The sequence below is a fragment of the Eleginops maclovinus genome, chromosome 15 (assembly GCF_036324505.1).
Source record: "Eleginops maclovinus isolate JMC-PN-2008 ecotype Puerto Natales chromosome 15, JC_Emac_rtc_rv5, whole genome shotgun sequence".
Taxonomy (NCBI): domain Eukaryota; kingdom Metazoa; phylum Chordata; class Actinopteri; order Perciformes; family Eleginopidae; genus Eleginops; species Eleginops maclovinus.
The window spans coordinates 10,143,976-10,171,367 of NC_086363.1; the positions used below are offsets into that span (position 1 = coordinate 10,143,976).

The 27,392-nt window shown below is 38.6% G+C and overlaps 3 protein-coding genes across 5 annotated transcripts; all 3 read right to left on the reverse strand.

Moving 5' to 3' along the window:
• Positions 1–603: 603 nt before the first annotated feature.
• On the reverse strand, positions 604–18,307 carry LOC134876594 (heme transporter FLVCR2-like). 3 transcript variants are annotated; one of them, XR_010167475.1, is made up of 11 exons: positions 17,315–18,306; positions 13,678–13,819; positions 11,063–11,203; positions 9,648–9,715; positions 9,067–9,170; positions 8,355–8,465; positions 6,782–6,887; positions 5,449–5,560; positions 4,218–4,273; positions 2,800–2,949; positions 604–1,303 (listed from the first exon to the last, which is right to left on the reverse strand). XR_010167475.1 is itself a non-coding variant. In XM_063901606.1 (10 exons), the coding sequence occupies exons 1-10, from the start codon at positions 17,891–17,893 to the stop codon at positions 1,238–1,240; spliced, it is 1,485 nt and encodes a 494-aa protein (XP_063757676.1). In that variant the 5' UTR covers positions 17,894–18,307; the 3' UTR covers positions 604–1,237. The 3 variants fall into 3 exon arrangements, 2 of the variants coding, with proteins under 2 accessions (XP_063757676.1, XP_063757675.1); XM_063901606.1 differs by lacking the exon at positions 2,800–2,949 and having other exon boundaries at positions 17,315–18,307; XM_063901605.1 differs by having other exon boundaries at positions 604–2,949.
• Positions 14,426–15,299, reverse strand: LOC134876771 (heme transporter FLVCR2-like). Its single transcript, XM_063901900.1, has one exon. The coding sequence runs from the start codon at positions 15,167–15,169 to the stop codon at positions 14,426–14,428; it is 744 nt and encodes a 247-aa protein (XP_063757970.1). The 5' UTR covers positions 15,170–15,299.
• A 536-nt stretch (positions 18,308–18,843) lies between the features above and the next one.
• Positions 18,844–23,389, reverse strand: batf (basic leucine zipper transcription factor, ATF-like). Its single transcript, XM_063901608.1, has 3 exons — positions 23,119–23,389; positions 22,177–22,281; positions 18,844–19,664 (listed from the first exon to the last, which is right to left on the reverse strand). The coding sequence occupies exons 1-3, from the start codon at positions 23,179–23,181 to the stop codon at positions 19,458–19,460; spliced, it is 375 nt and encodes a 124-aa protein (XP_063757678.1). The 5' UTR covers positions 23,182–23,389; the 3' UTR covers positions 18,844–19,457.
• Between the last annotated feature and the right edge of the window lie 4,003 nt (positions 23,390–27,392).

Consider the following 27,392-nt stretch of genomic DNA (forward strand, 5'->3'; position numbering starts at 1 on the left):
TGAAATATGAATAAATAAATAGAAGACGACCTTCTTAGAAAAACGTATTTGTAAGAGTAACAAAAGTAAATGTAATTTGATAATTCAACCCCAATAAAGACTTTACTATATCAAATGTAGGTCAGAGGTTGCTAAGCTGGGTCAGGCACATAAGGGTCGGGCCCCTCTCAAGTTGAAAAGATCATTTCAGAGGGGTCACAACATAATAAGTGGGGGAACAATGAAGAACCACTTTGAGACCGAGGGGAAATGTCTACCCCCAAGAACTTATACACATCTAAATTGTAAGGGATTTGTATTGCTTCCTGTGTTCTTTTACATTTTAACACTCTATTTTGAAAAGTGTAAATGCTGCTGTCAAATAAAGGTAATGACAAAGTGATTTCGCTTTGAAATGAAGTGGATTAGAAGTATTTTGTAAAACACGATATGACTACAATAACCTTGATGTACTTAAATAAACAAAACAACTCCTTCTTTCTTCACAATATTAATAAGAGAAGGAGCTGCTGTGTGTGCGTCTGTGGTTTTCAGTCAGGTAGTTTCACCTTGAGATACAGTTTATACACTGTGACACAAAGCATCACACCAAATAACAAAAAGTCATTTTCATAAAACTATTTTATTTCATGTGATACAAGTAAACATACATGGTTTTACAAATAATGTTATCCAACTATCATTAATTGTGTCCCTTATTGGACTGTATGCATTATTTCATCACAAAGATCTTCAACCAAAATCACTGATGAATACCTGGATACTGTATTTACATGATTCATTGTTGTTGCAATAATGAAATTAGTTACTTCTACACACATTGAAAAACACCTTTTAAAATACTGACAAGGTAAAATTGTTGAGGCACAAACCAACAATTCAGATTTGTCTGGCAGATTTAGTGAGAGCATTCAAATAACACTTAAAAACAACAATAACAGTGAATTTGATATGCTGAAATTGAGCAGTTTTTAATTTATAAATAGTTAATACAACATATTATATCTAACTCTTCTTAGAAGGGAAGTGGGATTCAAACATTCCTTATTGAGTTGTTCTATCTCAGTATGTTACACTGTAACAGGAAGGAGATCATGGTCATTTTCAAGGCTTGTACTGTGTGTGTGTGTGTGTGTGTGTGTGTGTGTGTGTGTGTGTGTGTGTGTGTGTGTGTGTGTGTGTGTGTGTGTGTGTGTGTGTGTGTGTGTGTGTGTGTGTGTGTGTGTGTGTGTGGCCTCTAAAGCTTGGCTTCTTCGATGATAGACGATGATGCCACGCTCCCATTGAGATAGTCGGAAGGTCCCTATCAATCAAAACAGGCTTGTTAAGTCAACAGTGTTACGGATTCAATAAAGACGTTTTCTTTCTTTCACTCGAGATTTTAGGTAGGAGAGGTAAGTTCACCCCTTAACAAAGAAAACAGTAATTTATCAATTTAGATTGTGTTGATGTGAGCCATTTGTCTCGAATGCTGAGCGTTGGTTCTCCAAGCACCAAAAGATATTTCATTTATTTCCGTTGGACTATACCTCCAAAGGAATCACTGTGAAGAAGTAGGCGTGAATCTACTCATGGAAAAAAACACGAGTAAAATGTAAATATTATTGGCGTCCTTCTCTGCTGGAATGTAATCTTAGCTCTCAGAAAGACTCTCGTCCATGAGTATATTCCAGTTCCTTCTGTACGGTGATATGGTAGAATAAAGTACTCACAACATGTTCTGTGCATTATCCTAAGTAACCAAATCACAAGGTGCAAATATTACTACAGTGAGTAAAGAACAACTTGTTTTGTTATATTTTTGGGGTAAATTGTCCCTTTAGGTCGGATTCCGTGCAAAATGACTTAAATTTGAAAGATACACTCGTAAAAAAGAACAGAACAATGTAAACTACTTCAGCAGCTTCAGAAATAGGATTGCTTCCATGTAGTTATTTGAACTACGCTTTAATTGAATTTAACTCTGTATTCAGACCTTGATGAAAACAGCTCAAGTTACAGAAAACATGCCAGATGAAAACACACAGATGCACAAATAAAGAACATCAATTGGACTTTTTCACAGTAGACATTTGGCATGTCGTAGCATGCACCGTCATTAACATTAATGTAATAACATTGCAATGTCTTCAATGGAATGGCTTTACACACACACACAGTAAAAGTCCATTGTTCCTGTAGTTTCACTGAGAGCCTTCCACACACTGTATTAAATATATTAGATCTGACTGGCTCACTGGAGTTAATCCTGCAATCTGTGCTAGCTGAGATATTTCCTTCTCAGAGAGTTTTTTAAGGCACAAAAACAACTCCAATTGTTGATTTTCTCATATGCTTTTAATCCCTACCATTTGTTTTATACCCCTGAATGACAACACAACTCACTCTGTCTATACCAGAAACCCCAGCTGATTCAGCTAAATGGAATTCAGCCAATAACAATTAAATAACTAACACCTGTGCTTTACATGCCAACATGTCTTTTTTGAAAAATGCCTGTATATTAATACATAATAAAATCACACATGAATAAATAAGGCCTTCATTTCATAAACAAAGCTATCATAAATTAGCGAACATGGTTTTGTACTCACATGCATGTCTCCTTGCTAACAATAAATAACATAATCTAGAACAGGATTAGTAAGAAAACAAGTTTCATATTTACATGATTTTGTGAATTTGATCTACTGTAAAGTAGTTAGAAACAAGAGGACAGAACAAGCAGGTTGAACAGGTGGACAGATGTGCAGCAGGTTCTTGATTGCCGGCAGTGTGTGCGGATTTCTGAGCTCCTACCTTTGTGCATCTGCATGTCGAGCTAAGATTTGAGGAGATTGTTTTTGTGGAAGCAGAAAGGTGAATTGATCAGGGTTGTGAAGGAGGGGGCTGTTGATTGGAGATTAGCGTTGTGGTTCCGTTGTCTTGTCCTGACATCTGCTTCGCCGCCTAGAAAAACAGCTGCTAATCACTTCCTTTTCAGAGTTATAGAGTGAGTCTCCAGTCCAGGAGGACGTTTCTGCGACATGGTCTGATCTAACGAGGGGTCAATCCTTGCTTGTCACAAACTACTGATTGAGTTTGTTACACGATTTAAGGTTTTAATGCTTCCATTATTTTATGGCTGAAGCCTGAGAGGTATTGAACATGCTAAAGTTTTGGAAGAAGTAATTGTTCATTAACTTTTACGACAGAGGAGATATCTCTTTCACATACTGTACCTTGTCTGTCTGTTGTCACATGTCTGTTAACTGTAAAACACTTAGCTTAGCCTAACTTAGATTAAGCAAGCTTCAAGACACAAAATAGTTTTGGCATGTGAACTAACATAAAACATTGAATTGAACAAACAAGTTGTAATTGGTTAAGTAGTTGGTTGGTAGGTACAAACACAAACCTGTTTCCTGACTTTGTGCTTGTGGCTAAACTAATCATCTCGTGGCTTCAGCTTTGTATTTAACAGAATGGAGCATTTTGTCGATTGTCTCGTGGCTCTCCACCATTAATTGAATTTCTAATCCAATTTTCAGCTTTTTCTGTTCACTGCATGTTTGCATCATTTGTGAGGAATCTGACTTATTTCCTGTCACAAGTAACTTCACCATGGAGCTTGGAGACTCACTTAGACATCAAAAACGATTCGGTTTGTAGTCCCTTCACCTCATTAGAGTAGCATTGCTTTGGTTGCTTTTAGGTCATATTCAAACATTTTCAAAAAGTTACTCTTGTTTTATTGGAGGTAATCTGCAGGTTTTCAAACCTTGTTAGTCTTTTTTAAAATCAGGTTCTTACCCAAACAACATACTCAAAGCAACACTAGAAGAAAGACATTAGTTATGACAGACATAGACATAAATAGAGAGACAGTAATCACGTATCAATATTTTTAAAACAGAAACAAACATGCAGACCAACTCAAGACAACCACAGAAGTAGACACAATAGGGAGGACATGGTAAGTTATTTCTGGAGCAACACAAGACACACATGTGAGTTTTGACTGCATGCTTTCCATGCAAACTTATGGCAAGCAAACAGAAAAGATAGGTCTTTTTTTCACGGCAGATATTTTGAATTTAATTTGGTTCTTTACGTCTGTGCTTCTTCTTTCAAAACATCTTCCATGAAAAAAAGGATTATTCCTAATCACATAACAACCACCTGTTGTTCCTCTACAGTATATCCCCAACAAACTTTTTTATATCTTTAACACTTACTGCTGCTTTGGCCAACAGGTTTGCATTTTGTCTCCGCAGATCAGACTTGATTAGGCCTACAGACAAAAAAAATCACAGGGCAGATAAACCTGCATGAGACAGTTATAGCACAAAAAGTGTGGTTGAATGACACAATGTAATAACAGTATGCATCCAATAGGGGGCTCTTGTGAACAGACATATTTCAACAGCTCTTTTCAGGTTTAGATTTTACAAGAATGTGGGCAGCAAATCTGAAGAAAATGCAGTATGACTAACTCTAAGTCATGCACCCTAACCTACCCTCAAACTTTGTATTACCAAATTATGGAAATGGTTTCATTGCAACCTATTCATCATCCTCAATATTCACTTTAGGAAATGTTTCCCAAACATGATTTTTTAGTCTGGTATAAGTATCAGTTTAAATGTAGCTTCGTTTAAGGGCGTACAGTATATCACGAAGTGGGAGTTCCTTGTGTGATGACACAACAAGAAGGCCACTCATGTCTGAATGCCGAGAAAGTTGCAATGAGTAACTTGGATGACCTTTGTTAGCAGAAATGTCTCATTAAATAGTCTTGCAGTGTTTTTCTAGTGTGTGAAATGTTAAGCGCTTCAGTAGCCTTCCCATTTCAAAAAGTTACATATTGCCCCTCAATTAGAAAAAAATGGCTTTGTATTTACTGAGCCATGATGTCTCACATTTAATAACTGAAAATAAAGTGCAACTGTTTGTATGTATTGCAGTATGCATGTGAAGCGTTTCTCACACTACGTTAACAACCTTCAGAGTGAGAGTTTTCCATTACTTAGTCAATGAACAACAACATGTTTACGGTTCCATCCTCTGACTTTTTTTAAGAAACATCTGCTCTGGGCTTTACTTAATTAAAAACATATATTTTGGAGTTAGGAGGACTGAGCGAAAAACAAAAAACAAGTGGTGACACACTCCCTCTGCCCAAGTATTTACTCTCTGTTTTATTCAACTTGATTTAAGTAAGGAAGTTCAAGTTGCATTCTTGTAAGTAATATTTTGTGTGTCCAATTCTATAAACACATTTGCCTTTCTGTTCTTTGTGCATCCTAACTTTGAACCCTGAAACAGATACACCGTAAATATCATTTGCATTCTTAGAATTCAACACATGTAGTAACAAACAAATACATTCCTAGCATTGCTGTGCGTGATATGAAATATGTACTTTCACTTTACATAGCATATGTTTCACAGTCAGGAAGGTCTTACCAGTCATCACTGTGCCGATTAGAAGAAAAACACAGAGGAAGATGTTTCCTGCCAGAGTGCCGAAGCTGTCGATGATCTTCCCCTGGCTGATGGTGAAAATAATGCCAAACACCTGGGCATGCAGAACACGCAGGAGTAAGAAATAAAGTGGGTGCTTACATGCAAACAAGCACCCTCACAACCGTAACAGATACTAAACAAATGCTTATCACTTATCACTCAGCAACACAGGTCTATTAGAAGTTGTATTGATATCTAATGGCAAAAAAAACCCCCCAAAAAATCAAGGAAGATCTAAATATTACAAAGGCAAGGCAAAAACTAGCCCACAGCACATTTTTGTAATGTTTTCACATGGTGATACTTAGTTTGCAAGAATGACTTTTTGTGTTGTTTGTAGCACGTCTGGTAGAACAGCCATTTCTCCCACACTCTGGAACAGTCTACCACTCCACGTCCGCTCTGCCCAATCCCTGCCCATGTTCAAATAGCGCCTCAAAACATTTCTCTGCACTAAGTCCTTTGATCCCTAACCCCCACTCCCCTTTTCCCCTCCCTATTTGTAAAGCGACCTTGGGTACCATGAAAGGTGCTATATAAGTTTAAGTTATTATTATTATTATTATTATTATTATTATTATTATTATTATTATTATTATTATTATTATTATTATTATTAACAGTTCCCAGGACTGCAAAGACCAAATTACTTTGCATACTTTCAAATGCAAGGTCCAATCAGGATTCTAGAAAATTCCAGGTTGAGATGTTTTCAGTTTGGTTGGTTTCTCTGTTTGTCAGCTGGATTATGAAAAAATACTGGCTCGTTTCATGAAACCTGGGGAAAGTGTGTAGCATGGGCCAAGGAAGAAATCATACTATTTATGAGCTGATCTGATTTTTCACTTATAGAAACGGCCTTGGTGGGAGTATGCAGTCCCTGAAAGCCCTTCTAGTTAACTGTATTATTTTGTTTAAACATTTGTATCCAGTTCTCCTTGTGTTGAAAGAAGCGTCTTACTCACTTTCATTTTGTACAACCACAAAAAACATAATCAGCTGTTGTATCTCTTTGGGCTTTGTCGATCTATTATGTATTATATTCTAAGCCACACCTGGACTGAAGCATTCTTTTGTGCACCAGTCAATCCACTAATTAAAGAGTTAGATTCCAGGTCTCGAGTATGTTTCTCTTCAGTGATCGTGATGTTGTGTTAAATGTAAAGTGTTTCCTTGTTTCTTCTCTTTGTCCGTGCTGATGTTGCAAATTGAGTTGCTTTGATGCAAGAACATTTTACAATTGATCTGACTGTAAAGTATTATCGTATCGTACCTGTGCTGAACAGTTGAGGAGTCCGGATGAGGTTCCCTCGGACTCTGGGTATGTCAGCTCGACCGCAAACTCAAAGCCCAGCGGCAGGTAGCCAGTCATGAAGAACCTTGGACACACACGAACACACACACAGAGAAGCATACAGACATAAAGTAAACATAGAGAATCACAAGTTGATCTAACTGTAGCTTAAATATGATTAATTCTGGCATTTATTTGACATTAATTCCATTTATATAGCTTGGATATTGTATTTACGGGTAATGCGAAAACACAGCTTTTACAGGCTTTATACAGTGGCAGGTTTTTGCCTCTCCTCTTTGTTAAGAACTGTCAACACCCTTGTGTGTGACTTGGAAGTGGTGACGTTATACAGGAACAACAAGATGTGACAGTTTTTAGGTTTCTTACTAGCACCACCACCGTCGAGGACAATTGAAACTAGTATATTTAGGGATAAGCTTATGGTACAGAGAAATCTGTTCTACATTTTTAATTCTTAGATACTGCGTGGCTTAAAACACTTGGGACAACGGTTGTACACACTAGGGGGAAAAAACGAGTTAATTTGATCAATAGAATACCAGGAATCCAAGCAGGAATTTAAAGCTAGCTTGAGCTTATTTAATCTTCATTAACAAATGCAGCTTTCTGTGAGTTATTCGACCAGTCAGCCTGAGTCACATTAACAAGGTCCACTGGCTGGCATGTACACTATGTGCGCACGTATGGTATGTGTACGATGTATGCGTGCCTCCACAGAGAGGGCGAGCCCAAGCTGGAGGATCAATCTGTGCTGCTGAAGAGGTGAGATCAGATAAGATAAGATAAGAGGTACTTTATTAATCCCAAACTGGGAAATCTTTTGATGATTTCACATAGGTTAAAGGTTAAAACTGGATGCAAAAGTACTGCAGGCTACTACATCTGGTTTTATTTACAAAAACAAAATACATATTGTGAAGATATAACTCATAGTGGCTCCAAAAGATTTATTTTAAGCACTGTTACAGTGATATTTTAAAATCGGAGACCATCTTGAATATAATTAAGTATTTTTGAAATGTTTTGATTTTGTTGGTTTTGGATTAACACCATGTTGTAGGACTCCCTACAAAGCAGATTTAATAGAAATTGAATTATCATGATGCAGTAAAGGCATTTATACTAACTATAAAAGAGGATCAGCACAACCGTAGCCTGTATCCCTACATTTGTCTTTTCCTAGCAACAGGATCACCTCTGCTCTATATCCTGAGTTAGAGCACTGTTTCTGTGTAGAGGAACATTTTGCCCTAGATCCTACTGTGTGTGGATTTGCAAAGACTCATCAATCTAAAGTTGACTTCTGAATAAACACGGCTGTAAATTATTGTTGCAAATGTCAACAGAAAAATAGTACTTGGACAACTTGTCCAACCCTGTTGCACAAGTTTTCGGCAGGTATTTTTTAACGATTTAGCCTTTAGAATAATTCTACAGTATATACATTTAATTTCAAGTTGTTTTATCCTTTGACTGAACCATTTAAATTTAGAAAAAACAAAACTATACTCGAAAAACAAAAGAATACCCGAGAGCTCCAGCAGTGATGAAGACCACCCAGAGGTGTCCCAGACTGAGTGTAGCAGCATAGATGATCATCCCCACCAGAGACATGAAGTACACAGCAAAGGTTGTCTGTCTGGAAAAACACAGCAAAATAAACACCCTTGAACCATATAATCAACATTATATTTTTACATTTTAGTAGTGCTGCTGCATTAATTATGTGTTTTGGTTATATAGAAAAAACTATCCTCTGAAGTATCATGTTTAACAACTCATTAAGCGGTGCATTTTAGGATCCCAAAATATATTTTAAATGAGTAAAAAGTTCAAACTAACAGATGAACTGCAAAGGGCATTTAGATTATAATTAAATAAGTATGAGATATCTTTGGGACTGAAAGTGTCCCTGCATGTGTGCAACAAACACACTAACATTTCCCCCATTTGGGAAACAAATCTCTAAAACAACGGGGGTTGACCATAACACCCCACAGGGAGGACACTGCTGTCACTACATAGCCAAAAGGCCCACGAGGTCAGTAAGATGACTGTGAGAGCACCATGCAGCACCTGGATAAACAGACACAGAGCAACACATAAACACTTAACAAGATGTGCAGCGACATGAGAAGCGGAATGACAAGAAACAAAACTGAAAAAAAGCTGGTTAAAGTTGTATTTGATTCCCAACTCTTGGAACAAACTGTAATGTTTTTGTTTTTTTTATGCCTTACTTGTAGGTTTTAGTTTTGTCCAGCCAAATGCCACAAATCAGGGAGCCAACCATCCCCGCAATGACAATGGTGAGGCCTATTCTCCCAGCATTCACCTCTTCTCCCTACAGGGCCAAGCAAGATAGAACATAGATGAGTGACCTTACATACCAAAGGAAAAGTGAGGCAGTCGAAAAGCCGACATTATTACAAGGGAGTTAAGGGGAATTGGAGTGAGATCTACATTCATCTGGTGTTGCATCATTAGTAAAAACTGAAAATCAGAAATGTAACATCCTTCCAGTATATAAATATCTAAGCAGCAGCCTGTTGATATGCTTTAAACAAAAACACTTCCTCTTTATGAAAGGGATATTTAATTATGGACATTACTACACCCTCTACAGGAAATGATATATTCAAACTTAAGAGTAAAACTTTTGCTGCAATATTTCAGGGTATTACAGATGATGCAAGATGTCTGAAGTGTTCTTGCAATGCTCAATATAACAGCTGAATCAGCTTCTCAAATCCTGGCATATCAAACTATGGGAAGTGTAAAAGAGTTTGAGTGGAGACCAGACACAGAAGGCAGGACTTACAGGGTAATGCTCAATGATCATGCGGTTTAGCAGGGTGCCGACAGCATAGAAACATCCAACATTCAAACCTGTTTAGGAGAAACATTGTCAAAAAAAATCAAACAAAGACATTTTTTATGAAACCCAAAAATGTGAGCATTGAACTAACTTCCTTAAGTAACTATAAAGGAGTTTAATGTGAACAGTGGAAGGGTTTGCATTTGTGTCCAATGAACCTGATAAGGCAAGTTTCCAAAACAGAGAGCCCTTCCAAACCAAGGATTTCTATAAATGGAAAAGTTGTGTCGAGTGTTTTTTCATGAACAAACCTTTTAGATTTTAATCACTAGCTCTGACATAAACTGTAAAGGAAGAACATACACCCCAATACATTCTAAACTCTAATAACATTTAAAAAAGGAAACAATGATTATATATATATATATTTCTATGCTCTTTGCAAATAGTACTGTTTACATAAGCCTGTCACTTAAATATAACTCTTTATTTAGGATCACAGCTCAGTATAGCAGACAGGGACAGAGAGTGACAATGTCAGGTAAATCTGAGAACATGTGAACTCTGCATAGTTATCTGGCAACCTAAGGGCCATATGCAAAAAGTCAAAAGGACAACAGAGACACTAATAATAGTCGCATGAATTGTGGAAATAAAACGTGGAAGTCACAGCTGTTGGACGTGCTGTAACTTGACAAGCTTGAAATATCTGACAGACAGGAAAGAAAATAGTTCCTATCTCAGAGGCTTTGAACTTAGGTCACATCGATCACTTGTTAAATATTGTCAGATTTTGACCAAACTTTGAACTTCAATAGTGCACAATAAATGTCTTGTATGTGATTATCTGATGATGTGTTCATTTTTATGACACAAGAAAAGATAAACCTAGCTAGTATCTATAGTTTAAAATCAGGGAGAGGATTCTGAGCAATTATAAGCAGAATTAGGAACCCACGTGGGGCAGGGTATGTGATGTGTCTGGGGAATATCTGAATCTGGTAGGAAATTTCAGTTGGATTGGTCAATTTAACTCAACATGTTTTTAAAACTAGCTTATTAGCAGCTCAAGATACAGATATTTCCAATTGAAGATGGTGGAGACCAAAACAGAGCTCAAAGGGAGTAGATATTAGACTGACAGTCATCAAATGACCATGAACATTACTCCAATTAAATTATAATGTGTATCTTTAACTGCTGGTTGTGTAATGTGTTGGCTAACAGGTTAGCCATATTGATTCTGAACGGTGATTATATGTCAAGGAAACCAGTTCTTAGAGCTTAATGATTAGAGTGAGAGATAATAATGACAGCATCAATATGTTTTTCCCATATTTTCAGTTGAACGAATACAAAAAGCCCTGCCTGTGGTTGTTTCTCTTGTCTTGCACTGGTATAAAATATTGAATACGGACCGTATGTGATGATGAGGAGGATGAAGGGCCGGTTGCGGAGCAGCCTGAGGACAGAAGCCGTGTACGAGTACTGCTCAGGTGGGATGCTTCGAGCTGTGGCCTGGGCCTGAGTCGGAGGAAGTTTAGGACGCTCCTGGAAGACTGAGAGATCAAAATCAATATTAAACACAGTGAACTCAGAGAACAGCAGCAGACTCTCAGGCACACAGATTACAATGCAGGTCACAGGTGATCAGGGAGATTCAGTCAAGAACACAGACTGTAATTCATAGATGTGATATAACATATATTCTATATTCTGGAGCATTAATGTCAAACATGATTCATACAGTATATAAAACTTTAAAATTATGTTGATGTTGTCCTAATCATTTCTCAAACCAACACATGGTACACACAACAAGGAGTATCCAAAGAGACCCACTACCATAATTATGATACAGCAACAATTAAAACCTTTCCTCTGGATGTGAATTTCACAATTTGGGATCAATAAAGTACTTCTATTCTATAGTTTAGACAACCCTTTCCATACAAAATGTTCAATGTTTTAAATGTCCCTCTGAAAATGTCTCTCACTATATTTTTTCTACATTAAAGCTGCTTAAGTGGTAGCTCTTTTACATGAATGTTCACGTGCTTAAAGCCAACGAAAGGTTACCATTGGACATTATTATTTCCTCTTTACTTGAGGAACAAGGGCTCCACACATTCAAAAACAATTGGACAGGTCCACACACGCACACTAAGCTCAACACACCCCCACACTTCCTTCAACTGAGCCTTTTACAGCCCAAAAAAAACTGTCAGCAAGTCTCTGACCACGTGAGGGCAGACGCTGAAAGGGCGACTGTGTCTGTCTTTTCTTTTAAGTAAAAGTATGTGCCTGAAGGCTTTTTGGAAAAATCACAGATGTCTTTATTATCTTTGTTGTTCTTGAAGTTGAGTCAGCGTTTTCTCCCCTGCAGTCAATAAGACCAGAGGGTGTGTGTTCAGTACTACTGTACTAATCCTGTGAAACGGATCGTGTCTTGGAAACTGCCGCTCTGTTGCAACATTGTCATTGTAAATCTAGAAATCGAAAGCTTCTTTAAAACTGCATATTTTTTAAATGATTTGCCAAAGCCTATTTTCCCTTTCACTGTGGTGACCTTTGGCTGTCAATTCGCTCAGAGGAAGGCACCAGCCAAACTCTTTCTCTCACCTCTCTTTGCACAGAGTTTATGCAAATCTCTAAATCCTGGGACACTGTCTGCCCTGCTGACTCACCGGCCTGTTGCAGGGCTACAGATGGCCCGCCAGCAGGACAGCCCTCACACATGGCATCTTGCATGTATGTGTGAGGGTGTGCTATGTGTGTGAGTTTATGTGTCATATCATGAAACTACTGTAGCCAACTGGTGTGACTTATCTTGCTGGAATGACCAAGAGTCACATCCACTGCCCAAAAGAATCAGTCACACGGAGGAAAGCCTGCACCTCCTATAAAAAAAATCACTGGTCGATCTTAAGACAGTAAAACCTTGTCCTCAGCATTTCTCCTCTATATCTTTCTTTCTCTACAAACCAACAACACTGACCGTCAGTCTGAATGTTGAACATGGTGGCACTATGGAATGCCTTCACAAGCATCCTTTTGTGTTTCTGAATGCAGAATGCTTACGAGCACCCCCGCCCTCCCCTGTCCTCACAGGACAACAGCTTTTTCATGCAACTTTTTCCTCGTCTCTTACCAGTACTCAACCTAATGCTCTCTATAGAAGGTAATACATATTTACACCCTCATTTGTTACTCTATTCTGACTAATTACTTCAGATATAAAACTATCGCGATGTCTTCATATGAGAGTAAGAAAGATTCAGATAAAATGCTTACAGATGAGCATTTTTCCAACCAACTCATATCCTGTATGTCACATGAAGTCACGACCACTTCCCATTACAGAAATCTGTTTTTTTGGGGTGATACATCCTCTAGTTATCTATTACAAATATACACTTAAACAAACAATATTGTTCCCTTTGTTCAAGTACTTCTCTGCCTGTTCAACATTTCTCCTGACCTTTCCTGAATTGTAACACAAAAGCTTCTAAGTTTATAAATCTCCCCTTAAGGGATGGTTTTGTGTTAGTTCAAACATGCATGTCAGCACTTTTCTTGTCTACCGAATGATGCTTCTTTTCAGAGTAGAAGTCCGCTGCAAATTAAAACCATCATCACATGGATCCACTGAATGAGAAAATCCCACCGGCCTGAGCGAGAAATGGCCCGAACAAAACACATGAAAAAGTCTGTGTGTGTTTCTGAGGGAAATGGACAAGATGAGAGACGGGGGTGATGTCACCTTAGACCACTTCAACTGTATTTATTCCCAACAAAATCATTTCTTACAGGGTAAGACATTTTGTTTTAAAATAGCATTTTAGTTTACATTGTATTTTTTAATATTTGCAAACAGATATGGATACACTTCCGGGATGTCTAGACATGCAGAATGTTTCCATTAAATATCTGATGATGTTTAAAGATAAGTGAATGTCTGCATGGCGAGATAACACCAGATAGGAATACAAACAGCAGACTAACCCTTAATGTGCTACATGACAACTCTTACCAATGATCACGAGGATGAAGAGTAAGGTAGCCACTGCTGCTGTGATGTAGAACATAATGCTGATATGGTGAGCCAGCTCGTCCATGTCGTCCACATTCGGAACCAGGATAGGAGGCACAAGGAACCCGATGGCAATACCCAGCTATAAGACAGTGGACAAAATGAAATCCATTTTTTAAACAATGAATAAGTTAACACACATTATTGTTTGCTCGATAATTTCAATCCAAAAACACTTTAAAAACAGAAGAGTTTTGCTTTGCTATTTGCCCTTTGTTGCTACTCAATTTCAATATCTCATACATACTTAATGGTACCACCACATAGTGGTTTAGGGGTGACTATTGATGTTTGATACCACTTAAAATGTTTATTTTGTTAATTAATATGAATAACTTGTTAAATGTAAATACATAACCTTAATTTCTCTCTAAAAGTTGATAGGGACGGCATTATCAACAGTTAAAATATTTCCATCCTTTTTTTGTTGTTGTCAATGTCGCTCATGTCAAAAGGTACATGAAACCCCTTGCAACGAACAGAAAACAATATGAGACAACCATGGTATTTGAATATTACCACCATGTGCTATATCAACATGTATTACCAAGATTTATGTCATGTAACTAATTCCACCCAGAAGATTGTTTTGACGTTACAAAAGCTAAAAAGACAGAGTACAATGTGGATGTTTCAGCAAACAGTTCACTCAATTTCTCAGGACTCTCACACCAAGACACTAAAAGTCCTATGTGGCTCTGGAATCCAGTGCAGCTGCATTATCTACAGACAGCTGCCACACTATGTGGTCCGTGACTTTAGATAAGATATTAAGACAAACCTGGTTTCCCAGGACTCCTATGGAACAAGCAGTGGAAACCTCTCTCTCACCGAACCACACTGAGGCAAGGTAAGAGGGAATACCAAGGAGGAAGACAGTGGATACCGAGCACATGAACTGGCCAAAAAATGTGACTAGGAACAGATTGGGACTGGCACTACTCGTTTTTATCCAAGCACCAATGCAGTTAAAAGCTGATCCAACCAAGACGACTTCCCGGATTCCCCTATTTTTCAGGAGCCACAGGACGGGTAGAATGAGAGGAATGTAAGTGAGCAAGTAGATCATGGCCAACCAGTCAATGGCAAATGAGTCAATGCTGTAGAAGCGCATGAAAATGTTGCTTATAATGCCGTACTGAAGCCACGTGAAGGCATTGCTGGCTGACACAGCGCTGAAGAGAAACAGCATGATCCAGCGACGTTTACAAAGTTTGGGCTCAGTCTTGGGGACCAGCTCAGCGAGTTCACTGTGTAAAGCCTGGATGTCTAACCGTGACCCGCTGGAGATGGCACTGCCCAAAGGTCCTGGAGTGCACTGCAGAGAAGTGAGGCCAAAAGCGCAGTCTTTTGCAGCATTGGAAAGCAGCCATTCTTCAAGACCAAGTTCAGAATTTGCATGGTTGTCTTTCGAATTCATCTTTTGCGGCATTTTAAATGTCCTAAAGTAGCCCCTGGAGCGTGAGAGGTGAGAGTTCTTCAGGTTTCGGAGCTTGTGTGCTAACAGCTTGCTGTCCTGTGTGCAAACTGGCTGTAGTCGAAAAATGCTTTCCTCAAAGAACCCAGAGAGTGACCCTAGCCTAGAGTGACTATTGTCTTTACTAGTGTCCTAATTTTCAATTCATTGTATTGAGCCACTATACAGCATGCCTGCATAATCATTACCATTAGGTCATGTGATGTTGATATAGGAAATCGTCCAAATCTTGTTAAACCACCTCCTTACAAAATCTGTACTCCCTGTGTCCAAATAACAGTGAAAACAAAAGAACAGACTTGTTTTCCTGTCTTTTATTTTAATTGACCCAAATTAAGGATTTTGCTGTTGGTACAACAGATTTATGTTTTCAAGTCTTTGTTGTTAATCACCTATGGATCCATGTACTATTAAACATAAGACCAAGAATATTCTTTTCCTCAAACCTTTCTGTAAGCAGGCAGTTTACATGTAGATTTTATATGTTGTTCATAGAGATATAACGTTTTAGGGCTGTTGTCATGGCAGGTTTGGACAGGAACTTTTCTGACGAAAGCCTCAAATGGTAAAACACAAGAGGCTCATCAGTTTCTGCTCTGGGTTACACACCGCTAATTTTTCCAGCACTAAGGGATGACAGTGACATTTTACTTGAAGTTGATGTTTTGTTGACTCAAGTGGTGTTTGTTGTTATAAAGTGTTAAATCTATTGCTGAGATCTTACATTACTAGTGGCACAATGCTGATCTTTTCAACTTTCTTTGGTTATTTTGCTGCTGCTGTGGATTTTAAAATGTGCTTGCTGCCTCTCATTTAGACAAACACAATACAATAGTAGCACATTTGTTAGCATTAACAGTTATTGAACAGTGGATAGACTTGCATCAAAGTCAAATGACCATCATATGTGGGTTTTCTTTATGTGAAGTGACAATCAAAGGTCCCAGTAAAAAGATTAAGACAACAATTTCCATGGATGATGTCATACTGTACCGCAGTTTCAAAAAGTAATAAAGTGTTAATCACATTTAACACAATGTATTTCTGTATTTAAAATAACTGCTGTTATGCTCCTTTTACGTGAAGAATCTTCAGAATGTACTGTGCAAAGTCCAGGCATTAACCACTGGTAAGTCTATAGAGAGATTTGAAGTTCCTGCCATTGTTTCCTCACACAATATTTGAAGACATACTCAATATGCTGGTATTTTATGTCCCTATTTAGGTACCACTGTTTACCAAATCGCTTAGTATTCCTTTATCCAAGACCAACATTTGAGTAACAACTTCGCCAGACAACATGGAAGCATCCACATCTGCTTATAGATTCAAAACAAACATTTTTCAGTGTAGTTTAACTATAAATTGTTAATTTCCTAAATCTAAACTACAATATCTCTTTGATAAGCTGATTAAGACGAATGTGGATCCTTTATTATTTTAGATTATACTACTGGATTATCATTAGTATTGCATAAATGAGTTACGGAATGTTGCAGTTGGAAAAAGGAGATCTAATTTTACTAAACAAATAACGTGGATTTACCCTACATTTTGATACATTTCCCTTTTTTACAAAACAACTTTATAAATACAAGTGCTGTCAGGACGTTACAAAGCAGTTAGTGGTTCATATTAAGTACAAAAAACTTCAAAATGTTGACATGAATGGAAGTCATACAAACATCCAAAAGCATAATGCTTGTTAGCTGCTTTAACAGCTGTAGCTACATTTGTTAAACATCAAATAATAACCTCGTAGGGTCGAAGTAGATATAGCCGAAAAGGGACAGTAAGTATTATTTTAAAACTGTAAATGTGCTACATACTACCAGTGACTATATGAAACAAAAAGGTACATATAGTGGTTGTTAAATATGTCTCTCCTGGCATGCTGGTTCCCACTATTGTTGTAATCTATTCTCAGCAACATACAGCTGTTGCACTGTGGTCGCCTGAACGTGCGTAATTACGCAAACCTGCCCAAACAGATGTTGGGAATGTGTCCGCATGATCGGTACTTAAATTAGTGATTAAGTAGGTGAATAGCTACTTGATATGCTAACTGACCAGGGGCCAGTCAGTGTCGTCACAGCCTACCTGATTCCCGAAGACTCCGATGGAGCAGGCCGTGGACACTTCCTCTGAGCCGAACCACACAGAAGCGATCCTCGACGGCATACCGAGGATAAACACCTGCGCAAACGAGCAGCAGAACTGTCCCAGAAAGGTGACGGGGAACAGGTTGGGTTTGACGCTGGCCACTTTGATCCACGTGCCTGCACAGTTAAGCGCGGTGGCCACCAGCGCGATGACCCGGAGCCCCTTTTTGTCCAGGAGCCAGGTCACCGGGAAGATGAAGGGAATGTATGTCAGCATGTAGATCATGGACATCCAGTCTATGGTGAAGGCATCCACGCTGTAGAACTTCATAAAGATGTTGTTGATGATGCCGTACTGTATCCATTGAAAAGAGTTGCACAGTGAATATGAGCTGAACAGAAGGACGATCATCCAGCGTCGTTTGTACAGACCGGTGGGTTGCACGGCTCCATGACCGTCCAGCTGACCTGGGTCTTCGGCTTGCAGCACCGCGTCACCCCCCTCCTGTTTGACAAGGTCTCCCTTGGTATCATCGTCGTTTGGTTTGGTGTCTCCTAAAGGTTGTTTCTCGGTCATATTAAAGTAGTCTGCTAAATATACTCATGGAGTATAACGTTGGCAGTCAACGCTGTGGGTTAAACCACTGTAAACTAAGCTGAAAGTGGCTGAATTCGACCTGTTTCATGGGCGAACACTAAACATCTAGGACTTTTCGATCTGTGAACGACAGATAGGTCTCTCACTTCCTAATTTCACTGAAAAAAAGTTGTAGTCTAAAATCCACAAACGGGTCAACAATGGGATGGTGTAGGCTCTACAATTTCCAGTTTGAGCGGCATTTCCTCAGCCGGGATTCGAGTTAGTTCAGTAGTCGAGTTTACGCTTAATACTTTCATGAATGAATATGAGTCTTTCAGGAAGAGGTTTACCGTGTTGTCACACGTGTGGGAGCGCCTGCTGTGACCCTCTACCCGGACTTAAACCGCCTCGCGATCTTGTAACAAGTCAACATTGAAACAAGGGCGGAGTTTAAAAACGACTATGTGGTGCAACCTTCCACACTGGAATATCTCACATTTACCGCTTGCAACGATCGTTAATGTCAGCTCCTTCGTCTGTGATATAATGTCTGTCCAGGAGTTTGTGAAACATTCCCATTATCACACTTTCTTAAAAGGCTTTTAAGTTTAAAAACATTATCAGTTTTTAATTTAGTCCACTTGCCTTGTAACAATAACCACAAAAGGGAAAATAGCTTGAAACTGTTAGTTGTGTTCAAGGACAAATCCTCATTCATACCCACACAGGGCATGTTTTAAAATATACTTTTGTACTTTAGATCGTGAGATAATGTATCTACTGGTGAACACTGCCATCTAGAGACTCCTTCATCACATAAATAACATGTTGGTGGTTTGGTCACGAGTTGCATTATTATCAGCACCAGTGCAGACTTCACACACCCTGCTGTTTGAAAAGAAAAACACTGCATGTAGGCAATAAAAACAAACCTGTAGAGGTCAGAATTGTTAACCTAGAATTTCACATTTAATAAATATATTTTGCTGGGTCTTCTCCCACATCAGCATTATCAGCAATACATATGTCGAGACCCTATGAATGTCTATTCCTTACTACCAGACCTTTTTTTTGGTACATTTTGGCCTTTTTTTAGGATCTCGACTTTACATTCTCTTTGTCCACAATCAAATCTGTCAAAATCTCCTGAGCATTAACGATCTACATTTACAGACATTATAAAAACACGAGAAACTCAAAACATGACAGGATGACACAAAATATTTACAAAAATACTCTGTTGTCTAATTCACCTGAGCATACAGTAGGTACTCCCAATGTAAACATATATTTCTACACATCGAGCCGTTTCAATTCACATACAAATCACTGATATTTATCAGGTTTTAGCAAAGAGATGAGCACAAGCAAAATAAATATTATTGAACACGGCTTTTTACAGCTTGGGATCCGCTCTGTCATTGTTTGTCAGACATATTTATGGCCTGCCATGGTAATGTTCATGTTTTAAACAATGAATAACACTTAAAGACATTTCTCCAGTCAGTCTCTCTCTCTCCATTGAGGTCAGTCTTCTGTTGGCAGCACATCCTCCGTCAGGTCAGTGCTGGTAGTGTGGTACGGTGATGTGCTGGTGGTGGTAGCTGCTGTGGTGAGGAGGGTAGAGGAGCTCGGGGGTCTGAGGGGCAAGGCCGGTGCACAGAGGCTCATGGCTGCTCAACACTGAGGACAGATACTTGGCCTCCTCCGTCAGCTGCTTCACCTCCTTCTTCAGGGCAGCGTTCTCCTTCTCCAGGTTCTCACTCTCCTGTAACCACACAAGGGACAGCATGTTTGAGCAGACATGATTATAACGGATATACATGGTTTTAATATGTGGTTTGAACAAGTCAGATAGGATGACATAAAAGCATCATCTGCTGCATTGCTTCCTGTTTTAACACAATTATTTGTCTTTTTTGGCCTTAACCACTGATTACAAATATTTGACCTCTCATAATTTTCCAAATATTTTAAAGCTGTATAGAAGGCAAAGTCTGATTGTCTGTCTTTAGGTTGATCCACATTGACATAAAAACTATTAGATTATTTCCCATGATCAATTGTTCAGACTGAGCTGTACTGTATGTTCTGTAGATAAACAAGTGTGAAAATGCTAATAAACACTATGCCAGGTAAGCATTAACATCTTAGCATGGCCAATGTAAGCATGTAAGCAAGCTGGCTTTAGTCCTTCACATGAAGCACTGCTGTAGTGTCGGCCTCACAGAGCTGCTAGCATTCCTGTGGTTTCTACTCTACAGTATCATTCATAAAAAACTAAATGTAGACATGATGTGTACTGTCAAAGACCATTTTTTGTATGGCCTAATGCAAACATTCTACTGGAAGAAAGGACATTATAGGGAAAATGTATAACAAAATGTTGAAAGTTGGCAGTAATGTAGGCTAAAATGTACTTTTAAATGGTCTGAGACAATCCCAAAGAATGGCATACTTTAAATATTGTACTTCTTAAAACCAGGTGAGCACAACACAGTGCAAATCATGGATTGTTGTTTTTGCATTACCAGAGAACAATACCATAACTCAAGTAATACAAGTATTTTCGTAGTGGTAGAAAAACACATTTAATTCAATTTAATCATTTTTTCCTATTCTTAAATTAATGAATACCAAATCTACAGCAGGCCTTAGCTGCTTTACCGTAAAGCATTACTAATTATTATTATAAGTGTTAAAGTGGATTGTCCATCAACAACTTATGAATACCTATTCATTCACACACTTTGCAACTCCCTAAGCACCATAATCTTATCTCAGTCTGAAATTATTGTTACGCGCAAACAATTTCCAAAACAAGCTCAGTAAAGTGTCTTTCAGTCTGATCATCATCTTCAAAGAGCAAATAAGTAGAGCAAACTATATGAGAGCGATTGAAAAAAAAAAAAAAAGTTAGGTGTGGGAAAAGCAGGGGAGAAAATCTTCCACTTGGTAAATGAAAAGGTCATCACACCATGGCCGAAAGATGATAATACCGAGCTGTGGGTCCTTACTGTCAGAGCACACTTGGGCAAACCCCTGTTCTTTCGTCACTTAGCCAAATACAGCCCACTGCTGTTAGCGCTTTACAAGAAGTGACAGCCTTTTTCTCCCCTCCTGCCCACGACACACGATTTACACAGAAGAAAAAAATACTACTGAAGAAACAGGAAATAAGCCACTGTGTCATAGAGAGGGAACATTTGTCTTCCTGTTTATCTAGTTAGACGATGACAGAAAAACCACAAAATATACTCTGTGGTCCCCGTGTTTTCTCTGTGACTGACATACTTTAAAGAGATTGATGATATACTTCAGGGGAAGGTTTCTCATACATTTAAATCTATGGATCTACTACTGCCTACAGTTTGGGGTTTTCTGAAGGTTAGAAGCTCTCTGATAAAGTTCACAGAAAAAGTGGCTGCTAAAACATCATGGTGACAGAGCCCAGTACAGCACAAAATGACCTAGACTTGAACGAGGAATTCACACAGGTGGATGATATGGGATAAGCATGGCGAAATGTGTGCAGATGTAGGATGTGATAACATAACACGAAAGTTATAAAAGATCCATGTGAGTTGCCTCATTAGTTGAAGAGTAATATGGTTCACACCAGTATCTGAAGATTGAAATATAGGTGAGAAATATGGCTTTTGAGCGTAGCACTAATATTTCCAATTTGGCCAAAAATCGTGACATAGCAAACCCTTAACAGCTCACACTTACTGCCAAGAACCACACACAATGAACTTCATCAAAGGATAATGGGGGCAATAAACAAAGCACACCTTTCTGTCATCTTATTCAGCGCTTCAATGCGATTTCTGCTGCCTGATTCTGTCAGTGATTGCCCACACGTGCTAATTTATTCCTTAAGCTTCTGCAAACACACAGTACAGTGTCCAAGTGTGCTGCCCAAAAGAAGCCATGACACATTGCCACATGGTCAGGTAGCGGTTCGTAAATATAGTACAAACCAGCACTGTTGGAAGAGCCCTCATGCTGCACAAACATACAGTATCTTAGACGGATACCCTAACCGAAGCTGTATCTGGTAAATATCTTTCAGAGTGTTTGATCTATTAATCTTGCTATTACAAAATGTTGGCTTTTGGGCTAGAAAGTAAGCTTATGTATCCATCCATGCCATCTTGTGTATCAAGAATCAGTCAATTTACAGTAATACAGTGTTCTGTCTTCTCAATTTCTCTTGGTGTCTCTGAGACATGTCTTTAGAAGTGTTAAATTATGTTGAGTATAAAGCATCTCCTCACCAAGTGCAGGCTGTCAGCTTTCTGAGTTTGCCTCATCCTGCTCTTCTGAGCAGCGATCCGGTTCTTCTCTCTCCGCATCACCTTCTTCGCGTCATCTGAGGAACTCTGACCAAATACAACATGTGAATGTGTTAATGTGTGGGCAACAGCATGAAATCAAGTGGCAAACTGAAAGGCACAGAGATGTTTTAAAACCTAAAAAAGTGAAGACGTTCAGGGCTCTCGCTGGTGGGTTAAAGCGGGAAATGTCGTCAGTTTAAATGACAGTTTGACAGAAGACGGGCTCAACTTCACACATAAAGTGAAGGGCAGGGTTGGGGAGTGGCTGAGTCATCGGTTGAGTATAACGCACACCCTGTTTCAGGTCCTGAACACTCGATTTTTTTAGTATCGTAATAACTAATCTTTTTCAAATATGCTGAGTCACTTGAGATAACTTATTCATTGTTTAACGTCTACTGGAAAGTCAGTTACTCAAAATGCTGAAAACCCACAACAATGGATTGATTTATCAACATAAAGGGGGTCCCAGCAAGGAAATACATCTTAATGTGTAAGAGACTGGCCCATGTGAAACAAGTGTCAGGTGCAGAGAAACGTACAGCACACACTGTATGTAACACGCTGTCTGTTCCTGAGAGCTCTCCCAACATTCACAGTTTGAGAGATGTGTTAAAAAAAAGGATTCCCACGACTTGTTCCAGTGATGCATTTTGCAATTCAGAAAAGCCTACACTTGAAGCGAGTCATGCCTGCAGCCCATGTGTGCCTGCGAAACACTTCTGGGAAACTGTGAAAACAGCCTAAAAAGACAGAACAAGTATCTCTTTGATAGGCTGTGTTGCTGTTCGAAATATATAGTGTTGAATTCACAGGATTTGTTTAGTTAGGATCTAAAGTTTGATATAACCAAGTATGAGAAAGTACAAAGAGCACACTTACCGGCCTGCTTCCAGGTGATGGGGACTTGTAACTTGTGTCATTGCTGTCAGAGCCCTGAGCCATAGCCAACCGTGGCGCCTGAAACCCTGTCTTCGTGTCCACTTCTGCTTTAGGTTTTACAGCTAGTGTGTGTGGTGTGTGTGTGTGTAAGAGAGAGAAAGAGAGAGAGTCTGTGTTGCAGAACGACTGCTGAGAACAACTTGATTTAATGAGTATTTTCTTCCCTCTTTCTTTCCCTTTCTGTCACTCCTCCTCTGTCACTCTCTCGCTAACACTATCTTGCTTTATCTCTCTCTCACTACCCCCCCTTTTCTCTCTTTCTCGCTCTCTCTCGCTCTCTCTCTCTCTCTCTCTCTCTCTCTCTCTCTCTCTCTCTCGCTCTCTCTCTCTGACACACTTATACACCGAGAGGTTAGCTGTCTACCTAATTAGCTGCATCTGATGTGGCTTCTGGTAAGAATCTGGGTAAGTTGCATTAGACTGGAAATCACATGTCTGATGGAAAGTTAAAGCACACATGGTAAGGTTGTAAACTCCAGAAAAATAACACATTGGGGGCTTTAAATACAGTTTGAATAAATATTGGTTGATATATTACCAGTTTCAGAAACAAAAATCAGATAGCCAACTACATGTTAAAAAAATGAAAAGCAACCTACCTGTTAACATGTGTACAAAGATGTCATGTACAAAAGAAAAGCACAATAACAAAATTATATATATAATATATATCTCTTAAAATACAATATAATAACCTTAATAAGAAATATTTTGAGGTGTGTGTGTGTGTGTGTGTGTGTGTGTGTGTGTGTGTGTGTGTGTGTGTGTGTGTGTGTGTGTGTGTCTGGTTGCAAACGGCATCCTGGGCATTCCCTCTTCCTCTTTTTTTAGTGACTGCTTATAATATGTTTCGACCAAATCCTCCAGAGAGAGCACATCCTAAAACTCCTCATGGATGACTGAGTTGTGAATATTTACACAATCTTTATGGTAATTTCCAGAGGTGTGCCACGCTTTTTTGAACGCCAGCTGCAATGAGGTGAGGCTCGGGGGTCCCAAAAACCCCACATTGAATTCCCTCATTGTCTCTTACTATAAATGACTCTCTGTGAAGATGTTGAAGTGTGGGGAATATTTTAGAAAACGTATAGCTTCAGTGGGTAAAATATTCACAGACTGTACAAAGCATAGTTGTAAGACACCATTTTAAACATCTAACAAACTTGGCGGTTGAAAGTCATGGTGGACTGTGGAGCCACATATGTAAATTATTGTATTATTTTCTTGTTTACCCCCATCACGAGGTAGCATTTGGTGATACAAGAACAAGATTTTCTTGTGATAAAAAAAAAAAAAAAGATCAGGACCAAAACAGCTTTGCTTGGCAGAACAGCCCTCCCACACAAAAACATGTTCCACCATCACAGGAATTTTGAAGAGCTTGGGCAAGGCCAGACATCTCTAGTACTTGGCATTTAACGCTGTCCACAAGAGTTGAGACTGTTAGAAAGAAAGAGGAGGGATGTGATGAGTGAAAATCTGCTTTACAAAAGGCCACAGACCAAATAAATATAGAAAAACAAAACAAGTTACGGATTTGACTAGTGATTGAATATCTGTTGTGAGTTTATTTCTAAACCTTAATGACCTAATGGTGCAAGGGAGTTAACGTCTGAGGCACCTCAGAAACTGCATTTACTCATATTAAAGTCTTTAAAATGTTGATCATTCAAAATGCGTACAAATAATTGTTTTTTGACATTTTTATTCTGATATTTTTCAGTGACCAAATAGTAAGCTTTTCCATGTGGAGATTATTCAAACAAAGACAGCTTGTGTTGTTGTGCAATTTCAAGCTCTTAGAAACAGGAAGACCTAACAATAAAAGTTGTGTAAAGTTTAGTACAAGGGAGATCTAGTAAGTAGTTTCAATTATTGTTAGCAACTGCTGTGAACATTAGTGTCTCTCTTCAGGTCTCACTTACTTGGAAAAACCCCTAAAGGGCAACTTATTTAGATTACAAACAGAGATACCCTCATCTGTGGTTTACCTTCCTTGGAAATGACTGTGGGAGGATTCTAATAAGCAGCGATTAATCTAGGGGAAAGTGAAAAATTGCGTTGATGACCTTAAAAATAACAGTGATAACGTATTGACAGCTTAATTACTGAACACAGTATTTACTTGAGAACAAAGGCCATTTATGAGTCATAGTAATGTTCATGTGCAAGTGTGAAGTCCATTCTGTCCATTCTCTTTTTTGTCTTTTGCCCAATCTTGAAGTCAGAATTGCATGATATGATCATAAGGTATACATGTACTGCCAACGTTTTTTTATAATTATATTATTTGTCATACAAATATTACAATAATGACCATTGTGTTATATAGTTTGTGGTTGACCAACCACATTGACCAAAAGAATATGACCCTGTGTTAATGTGGAAAACAACACAGGGGTACATTTCCACTTTTATTTAGTTCACAAAATCAACTGAAAGTTTTTCAAAATACGTTGAGAAAGGACTTCTGACTTTTAAGCAACTTAAGATACTCCAAAATGTTGTATCAGTTTCTGTCAACACAACCACATCAACTAAGAACATCTCTGAATCGTTGGTCCACAAATGATACATTTTATAATCTGTACTAATTTTACAACTCTGGATCACCATGAGAATATAAATCCTTAAGTAATTTATCAAGATTATAGCTGATTTTACTTATTCTTATCATGAATAATCATATTTCTATTCCAGGCAATGCAGCAGGGAAAACAAGAATTTTGTTTCAGTATAACTGTTTAAACACAAGGGCATTTTTTTGTGGTTGACCTTGATCAGAAAACAAGCAGGCTTATTTAAATAAACAACCTCCATCTGAATATCTACATCAATGGCTAGAATGGCTTTTTTGAGTAGGTAGTTGAGTAGGTTTTTCTGCTTCAAAAAAAAAGTGCTCAAATTGAGGCTGTGAAGGTTTAAGTCACTGGGATTACATACACTGTGTAGCAACACTAGCTTTAATTCAATATACATAAACTTAAATACAAAAAAGAGGGATTTACATAGAATGATATGAACAGCAAAAATAGTAAGTCAATTCACAAGCAGACTGTTTAACTTACTATCTAAAAATAGTAATATAGCCTATAATAAAATAACACTTCTAATAACATCACAACCAACATTATAGTAACTTCTCTCTGACCTGTCATTCAACACAGTGCTGCTCACCTCTTCGTTCACTTGGGAGTAGGCCTGATTCATTGGTATGGGTATTTTGTAGTATGGGACATGAGCCTGCGTCATATGAGGCTGCCTCAGGAAAATACTTATGTGTACAAGGCAGGGAAAACGTGTTTAGCATGCTCTGGCTAACAGGCTAACAGTGTTTCTATATTGCTTAGATGTCTGCGAAAAGAAGGAAGAAAGAAACTGAAACATACTGTAAACATTAGGTAGCTAATGTTAGGGGGGCACACGTTGCCTATGTCACTGAGTCGTGAGTTTACAGGTGGTTTGAACCACTATAAGGGACTGCCATTAACTTTCTATGAGAAAATTGGAAAACATCTATCGCCATTTCTTCTCTCTTTCAAGTTTCCTCCCTCTGTTTCAAATACCTTTCACCTGGGATTTGGGTAGGACCGAACCATTTCATGTATAGAGAGTGGGTGGTTAGGCAATAACTCTCTGGATGTTTACTTTATGCCAAAACAAGAAAAATAAAAAAACATTTTAAATGAAAATAAGTAATGATGAATCAAACCCCCCCCCCCCCCCTTGCTGGTACCCATAGACTGGGCTCAAGTTTTTTTTGTAATGGTGCTTTTTAAATGTGTACAGCAGTATTGCAAGATTCCAGTATAATAAACCCATTTAAACTCTGATCAAATCTCAAGTACGTCATGCTCCAGCACATTTCAACTTGCAGTTGTGTTTTAATACTCTTATTAGTTTGTGTTATGTTGTTGATGTAGTTACAGCTGTGCTCCAGGTGGAGGCGGTGTAGGACACGCAGATCAGCTGCTTCCTGGGGGTTTTTCATGACAATAGGAGGATAAAAAAGCAGTGATGAAGCTGCTGTGTGGTGAAAACATATAATGTTTGAGTGTCTTTGTTGTTGTAGTATTTTAATTTTTAGTTAAAAAGACTGGGTCCCGCTGTATTACTCAGGCTGCACTACAGCGTCTATTCACAGGCGCGATCCCACTACTGAGCGGCACGGGGGCTTTGGCCTGCTCCGTTCCCGGCCTGGGCCGTTGCACCCC

What these genes read in the sequence shown, in the direction of transcription:
- LOC134876771 (XM_063901900.1), bottom strand. Translation starts at nt 15,169, where the DNA reads ATGCCGCAAAAGATGAATTCGAAAGACAACCATGCAAATTCTGAACTT.
- LOC134876594 (XM_063901605.1), bottom strand. Translation starts at nt 17,893, where the DNA reads ATGACCGAGAAACAACCTTTAGGAGACACCAAACCAAACGACGATGAT. An exon ending in AATCGGCACAGTGATGACTG is followed by an intron (nt 4,274 to 5,448) that starts GTAAGACCTTCC and finishes TTTTGTCTGTAG; the next exon opens with GCCTAATCAAGTCTGATCTG. An exon ending in ACCTGTTGGCCAAAGCAGCA is followed by an intron (nt 2,950 to 4,217) that starts GTAAGTGTTAAA and finishes CTGTTTTTCTAG; the next exon opens with GCGGCGAAGCAGATGTCAGG.
- batf (XM_063901608.1), bottom strand. Translation starts at nt 23,181, where the DNA reads ATGGCTCAGGGCTCTGACAGCAATGACACAAGTTACAAGTCCCCATCA. An exon ending in CATCACCTGGAAGCAGGCCG is followed by an intron (nt 22,282 to 23,118) that starts GTAAGTGTGCTC and finishes GTATTTGGTCAG; the next exon opens with AGTTCCTCAGATGACGCGAA. An exon ending in AAGCTGACAGCCTGCACTTG is followed by an intron (nt 19,665 to 22,176) that starts GTGAGGAGATGC and finishes GTGTGGTTACAG; the next exon opens with GAGAGTGAGAACCTGGAGAA.